Raw genomic sequence first — 7,500 nt, 5'->3', positions numbered from 1 at the left:
CACCATGTCATAGTTTTCTTGTTTTACTAATACACGTATTCTCGTTTTTATAGATAATTTTTCTAACAAGATATTATTTATGTTATTATGATGTGTTTTCTCATTATTACTAGATGCCAAATTATCCTGTACAAGAATACTAATTCCTTGTAATAACAATAAATAACGTCCTCTCATTCTATGTTTTGTCAAATGGCATAAGTAAGGGATGAACCAAGAAAATGAATAATGTAAAAAATGGTGTGTGTGTGTGTGTGTGTGTGTGTGTGTGTGTGTGTGTGTGTGTGTGTGTGTGTGTGTGTGTGTGTGTGTGTGTGTGTGTGTGTGTGTGTGTGTGTGTTTTCAGGGGACTATATTGATTAATGAAAATCAAGCCAAGTTGTTGGAGTTCCACCTGAACTTCAAAGAGGGCGTGGCCTATGGCATTGACCATTTACTGGAGCCACCCGGCCTGGGAGCGCACTGCGACAACCTTGAAAACAGAACTTCTTACGTCAGTTATGCTTTTACTTTTCCTCTTATTAGTGCAACTGCTTTACCGTGCGCTCACATGCTCCTCGCGTGCAAACGAGACGCAGCAGTATTGAATCTGCAGAACTCTTTGCATATCACCAACTGTGAAATTTGTTTGCAAAGTCAATGAATGTCAATGACTGTTATTAGTGACTGAGCTAACAAGCTTGCTATATAACAGAGCTTTATTAACTTTACTAAATGATGTACAATATAACTGGAGCTAGCGTGTTAGCCGTTAGCTCAGCAACAACAGTAGTTCGCCCACTAACCCTGTCCCCGTGTCACAGAACAAAATATGTCCCGATCATCAAGATTTGTGGATGAATTTCATTTTTTCTGGAGTGACCGGGCTTTAATACTGCAGCTTCCACCAGCTGATGTTATTAGTGCCAGTGTTTCAAGTGTGACTCCACACTGCTGTCGTTTTTTAAATGTCCTTCTGTTGGAATCTGGACTGAATCTGACTGTCTTTAAAATGTCTCAGGGGAGGTGTGAAAGCTGCCACTTCCCGCCACCCTGCCCCATCAATCACCAAGATACGGTACGACCTGCCTGTCTGCCAAAGAAATCCTAAAAAATAACATCAACTGTGGAGATAAATGTAATTCATGCTTTTTTCCAGGGAAATGTGGAGCCTTGTACGATTCGCCACAGGGGGAGCTACCGACGTTTGCGTTTTTACGGGTCGAATCCTTTCGGCCGAGTGGGCTGTAAGAGAGTCTGTCAGTCTCCTGTCTGGGTCCAGAAGTGCTGCAAAAACCACTACAGCCGAGACTGTCAGGGTAAGGAAGCTAAGGAAGGAGGGGATGAAGGGAGGGAGTGAGGAAGGAAGGTGGGAAGGAAGGTGGGGAGGTAGGGAGGGAGGACAGATGGGAGGAAATCTTGTGTCCTCTACACAGTTCATTCTTGGAGATTTACCATTTAAAATCATTAAAATCCAAGTTGGAGCCTCTGGAGGGCAGCACCACGACTCAGGGCATTTCTTTTTATTATGTTTTTCAATGAACGGGGAAAACAAGTATACATTTGTTCTGTAATTCTATTTGCATCCTTGAAGACTTGAAGACCATCCTCAGTTTGATTTTTCGGGTGTTTTTCTGTCAGTATGTCCATCCCCTGTTAATTTCTCCCTCTTAGCTCAGGATCAGGACAATTCATTGCATTCTGCTCATGTGTGTTATTGTACAAGAAGGATTGGTGGGTCACCAAAACTAATCAAAATCCTCCTCTGTGGCTGATATTGACTGGATGTGAGTGTGAGAATGTAGACATGACATCTCTGGTCGGTTTCATGCTTGTGTGTCATCTGACATTTTGATTTGTCACAGAAGTAACACTGAAGTGTCTCTGGAAATACAAGTTGTTAGTTACACGAGGGTCTAACAAAATCAAAAAGGGAGAAAGTTATTCTTTGTATTACGTTCCATGATGGCGCTCCCCTAGTTTTGCATTGAGACAATTTATGATGTACCATCGACCTTCCAGCTGCTGTCAATCAAATACAGATGTGGACACGCCTCTGCAGCCTCTAGTTTACCTTCCTTTTGATGAGCCCTCTGTCCAGGATGTGTTTTTGATTCTGTTCTTTCCCTCTGTGTTCCAGTCTGTCCAGGTGGCTTGGAGGCCCCTTGTGGAAAAGGCGGGACCTGCGACGATGGTTTGCGTGGTTCAGGAATCTGCAGGTGCTTCACAGGCTTCAGAGGACAAGCCTGTGAACTGTGCCGCGACGGCTACTTCGGCCCCAACTGCACAGGTACAGCAGAGATAAACATGCAGGTGCAGGTGATCCTCCGAGATACTTCTACTACGAGATAAATGTTAGAAACAGTCACCACAGCAAAATCACCATCTTTAGCATCATATATCAGATTTTTAAAAGCTTTCCGGTTGTTGGTTAGATTTCAGTTTAGTTGCAGATTGATAAATATGCAGATTAACACTCCGACGCAAAAATATCTCTCATCATCATTTTATATCTTCTTTGAGACCAATGCAAAAAAAAAACATTAAGGCAGAAGCTTCTTGTTGAAATGACCAATCTCACCGTCAGCAGTTTGTATCATCAGCACCCACATACTTACATAATCAGGATTACTTCCAGTTAACTTCTCTTTCAACAGATTGAAACTCCCGCTGTGCCGTTGTTAGACACGAACTCTCGGAAATGTCCAGATTTGTATTTTCACTAATCTGTTTGTATTCTCACTGGACAAAGAAAAGCCGTGAAGCCTCATTCTAGAAACTGATATCAGAGAATATTTTGAATCTGTGCTCGGGGGGGAAACAAAACTGAAATCATTAGACAATTATCAAAGAGCTAATCTTTGAAGCACTGATTTAATCTTGCAGCCCCACCCAGCGATAAAAGAAAAAAAAGTCAACCCCATCAATTCTCCAGCAGACTGTCGCCATAGCAACACCCCACACTCACCATCACACAGCTGGGTGTGCCTCCAGCTCAGGACAAATCTGCCAGCTGTCGTCACTCAGCGACGCCCAAACGTTAATCAGCTGCTGATCATCTTCTGTGTGCGCTGGAAACAAGGAAAGGTTGTCATGGTTACTGAATTTAACCTGATCTGATCCAGAGTCAGAGACTTACTGATTTTCAGGATAAAAGTGTTTTTTCAGGTTTACACAAAGTCTGCAGCTTCAGCTCGTGGATGACACAACATCATTTAAAGCTCTGATTGGCTCCTACCTGGGCGAAGGTAGTGGACTTCCTGTCTTCTGGTTTCAGAGGCTTTTGCCTTTAAGCTCCTTTAAGACAACACGTTATGAGAGACTTTCATTTAGTTGACAAACAATTAAATCACCTCTAGTTTATTTATAGAGCACATTTAAAGCTGTGCTGTACAAATTAAGATAAAAGGCACAATAGTGGAGATGAGACACTAATCAAGACAAGATTTAAATCCAATGATAAAATACAAGATAATATCAAAATATATACACAAATGTAAAATAAATGTATACATAATTAATTGTCAGTGAAGTGGGATCCAGCCACTGCAAAGTCCCAGTCTCCTTAACCCCCGAGCCTCGAGTCACAGTTATAAGCAGCTAGTTTTGGGGTCTAAGAGTTTAGAAACAAATAGTGAGATGCCAAAAACAATTATGCCTTTGAGAATTAGTAATAGAGCCCTGAAGACAGTGCTCTATTTGACAGGTAGCCACATTTCCACAGTGTGACTGATTTTGCTGCGATCCAAACCAACCAGTCACAGTACACTGTGAATGATGCAGAATGTTCGGGTAGATTGTTTAAAGACTTTTCCTGAATAAGGTTTAGGGAACGCCCTCAAGTATCAGCCCGATTATTTAGTTTTTTTCCTGCATTTTCAAAGCACAAGAGCGAAATAGACACTGACATATCACGTCACTAGGGATCCCGAGACATTCGTTGCACACTGTGACGTGGCATCACCTTTATACTGATGATTAAACCCCCAAAAATCCATTTTCTTCTTTGCCTTGAAGTGTCAAACAAAAGGAAATGAACCAGACTGTTGCTGCAGGAACTCTGCACGTCTGGATTAACTCCTCCGTAGGTGGACTCATGGTTTCTCTCCCTCTTTTCTCTCTCAGCCTGTCGCTGTGGACCACAGGGAAGGTGTGATCAGGGCCTTGAAGGTTCTGGACAGTGCACCTGCAAACCGGGCTGGAAGGGTGAGAGCTGTAAGACTGACATTGGTGAGTTTCCCTCTAATTACGATCTACATGAATCCAGGATGTTTAAAAAGAAAAGTCTGGTTTTATTCTGGATTTTTGTTATTGTCAACAAATTTCGTGAAAAGACCAAAACTAAGAATGAGTGTGTTATTTGTTCCATACTTTGCAAAGTGTGTGTGTGTGTGTGTGTGTGTGTGTGTCTGTCCCTAAAATTAAGAAACATCCCTAAAATTGACTTGGAGGACTGCACACACTTTCTAGAAGTTATTTTGCAGACACGTTGCTCATGAACTCCTGGACTATATTTTAGGTTCAGAGCCTTGTTTACGTTCTCACATCCTTTCCACTGTTGATGAATCATCTCTCTGTCTCGACAGGCTCGATCCCAGAGGAGTGCCGGGAGTGTCATGACCAGGCCGACTGTGTGCTCGGTGCTGGGTGTCGGTGTAAAGCCGGGTTTCGGGGAAACGGTACCTTCTGCGGTCCAGAGCCACGTGAGTGTTCTGCAGCTCAGGAGGTTTTACCAGCCCGAGATAATGAATCTCTGCAGACTGTTGTCCACATGATGACAGTGACCCTGAATTAAAGTAGCAACATGAATAATAAGACATTTCAAAAAGATCAGAACCGGGTGAATGTAATGTGTCCTCATTGAGATGGATGTCATGACAGCTCCTAAAAGTGAAGCCAAATGATCTTGATCGCCCCCTGGTGTCTGTCTGCAGTATAGGTTGTAAACTCCGCCCCCTCCATGTTACTGGATGGGACATGGATGAATGAAAGCTCTATGACGGCACCTGTATCTGTACCTGTAATTTTTTGCACAATGGAAGGAAGTGGAGATGCATCATCCATCTTTATGTATAATCTGTGATCTCATTCTCTACCCACTTCCTGAGGGGAAACAGTTTGTCTCTACAGCTGCTAAATGCTGCACTACGTTCACCAGCTTGTCTGTAACTGTGCCTGATGTTTGGTGATGAGCAGGTAATGTTCTCTGGGTTTTTGGAGCTTTTTTTCCGTGATAACAGCCACTTGCTGCATCTGAGAGAACAGTGAAACTTCACAAAAAACACCAAGGTGGGTCAGACATGTATCCACTTTCTCGATTCAGTTTTTATAATATGAGATAAATGATTAAGACCAACCTTAACAGCACATGAATATACATCAGTGTGATAACAACTACCTCAAATGACAGAAACCATCTTGAAAAATGTATTTGACGAGTACTTTGAGTTTTTTACATTGGTCCATGTCCCATCCACCAACATAGAGGAGGCAGTGTTAATGACCTATACCGCAGCCAGCCACCAGGGGACAATCGCTCTGTCTACGTCTAAGGTGGGACATCTAAACAAAACCCTCTGTAAGATGAGAGGAGCCACAGACTCAGTTGATCACTTTGAGTTTCACCTTTCACATTGTGACATCATTTTCATACATAATTATATAAAAACATTGAGCGTAGCCTCTTCAAAGAAAGGTTTGGCAGAAATTGCAGTTCTCTGAGGTGCGGGTGCTCCTCAACATACTGCATAATGATGAGGTGTAAATCTGAAGGTGGCACGTTTACAATCCTCGGCGTGAGATTAGTTTTATTTAACACTCTGCAGCTCCAGACCTCTGCTCCGAGTACAACGGCGGCTGTCACCAGAACGCAGACTGCAACCAGACGGGACTGGTCGTCAACTGCACCTGTCAGAGTGATTACCGAGGTGACGGTTACTCCTGCCAGCCCATCAACAGGTCGGTGTAGCAGCATTCAAACACGGTTTTATATCAACGTGTTCTTAGTTGGAGATGTGACGTCAAGCTGCTGGATTTTCTCTCTGTATTCCAGGTGTGTTGAGGAGACAAACGGCGGCTGCAGCGACTTCGCCTCCTGCAAGTTTACTGGTCCGGTGAGTAAAAACCGTCATTTTGTCTCTGTCTGTACATGCAAGTCATCTGATAATAGAATTCAAACTTTGTATACATTACCTACCTCTATTGAGATTACAAATTTAGAGGTTTAATATTAACAGAGATTGTGTATTTATATTATTTGCCAAATATGTAAAAAAAGAAAATCGAAATCTCTTTTCCCTTCCTGTAAAACACTTTTGATGACTCATCCTTGACTCAGGGGATTTTTTGCGTCCTATGAAAATGAACAGCTCGCTTCAGATCTCGGCTCAAACATTTATGGCCTCACTCCAAAACAAATTTGATCGTGTTCCATCCTTGTCCAATTAATCGGTTAAATCCACAGGTGTCATCAAGGGTGTTGGCGAGAAGTCGTCCACAACAGACTCTCGTCATGTCGAGCTGCTAGCTGCGTACAAACAGACACGTGAAACACAATCAGTCTTATTGGCTGCTCAATGCAAATCAGTTCAAACTCCCTCAAAGTGTCAGGACAACAGGTTTACTGACCGACTGCATCCGAACACAAAACAGACTTTCTGTTTTAACCTGGTCGCTCTGTAATTTGGTTCTTGCAGAACGAGCGGGACTGTGAGTGCCTGTCGGGGTATGTGGGTAATGGAGTCCAGTGTCTGGAGAAGCTGGTGCCCCCTGTTGACCGCTGCCTGGAACGTAACGGAGACTGCCACCCAGTGGCCTCCTGCGAGGACCTGCATTATCATGGTAACACATCTGCACTGATGTTCATCACAACAGCAACACATGATGGATCTATTACCATGGTAACACTTGAGTGCCTTGAACTCACACCAGCAGTTACTTGGTCACACACCATACAGATTTTTATTAGAATAGTAACATCTGCGATGACGACCATGGGAAACAAATACATAAGTCTTTTTTACACTGGTAACACATCCATAACATTAACTATCGCCAAGGTAACACATCAGAAATGCAATAACATGGTAATACAATGCTAGTAAAGTTTATTACCACGGTAACATACTTGCACTGCCCGTTATTAAAAGAGTAGCTCATCCATATTATCTTGTTACCACGGTAACACCTAACAATAAAAGGTCCATCATATCCTCCCTGTAACACCAGATATTCTTATCACCATGGCAACACAAAATCCATCCTGTAACACCAGTTAATTTATGTCAACCACAGTTGAACTGAGCCTGCAGCTACCAGTGTAATCATGTGTTGTGTTGCTTCTTTGGAGCGGGAGCCATTTTGTCTCCACAGTCCCACTCAATGCAGTTGCCATGGTAACTGTAGCTTCGACAGTAACTGACCTTTATAGTGTTCATGTTACGATGGGGATGTTATGGAAGACCTTGTTTAGTAGGTCTGGGTTTGAATAGTGAAGTTTCTGGAACTCGTAGACAAAAACCC

The 7,500-nt window shown here is 42.9% G+C and overlaps 1 protein-coding gene across 2 annotated transcripts in view; it reads left to right on the top strand.

Annotated features, from left to right (window-relative positions):
* Window positions 1-7,500, top strand: part of stab1 (stabilin 1) — a 51,248-nt gene that overhangs the window by 36,344 nt on the left and 7,404 nt on the right. For both annotated transcript variants that reach the window (XM_034584307.1, XM_034584306.1), the window contains exons 53-61: window positions 347-493; window positions 1,001-1,057; window positions 1,139-1,298; window positions 2,120-2,269; window positions 4,105-4,209; window positions 4,566-4,682; window positions 5,805-5,937; window positions 6,032-6,092; window positions 6,675-6,819. In XM_034584307.1, the coding sequence (XP_034440198.1) occupies window positions 347-493; window positions 1,001-1,057; window positions 1,139-1,298; window positions 2,120-2,269; window positions 4,105-4,209; window positions 4,566-4,682; window positions 5,805-5,937; window positions 6,032-6,092; window positions 6,675-6,819 (1,075 nt within the window). The remainder of the gene's footprint in view (window positions 1-346; window positions 494-1,000; window positions 1,058-1,138; window positions 1,299-2,119; window positions 2,270-4,104; window positions 4,210-4,565; window positions 4,683-5,804; window positions 5,938-6,031; window positions 6,093-6,674; window positions 6,820-7,500) is intronic.

The sequence above is a fragment of the Hippoglossus hippoglossus genome, chromosome 5 (assembly GCF_009819705.1).
Source record: "Hippoglossus hippoglossus isolate fHipHip1 chromosome 5, fHipHip1.pri, whole genome shotgun sequence".
Taxonomy (NCBI): domain Eukaryota; kingdom Metazoa; phylum Chordata; class Actinopteri; order Pleuronectiformes; family Pleuronectidae; genus Hippoglossus; species Hippoglossus hippoglossus.
The sequence above is the reverse complement of the archived record's forward strand: the minus strand, read 5'-3'. Positions and strand labels throughout refer to the sequence as shown.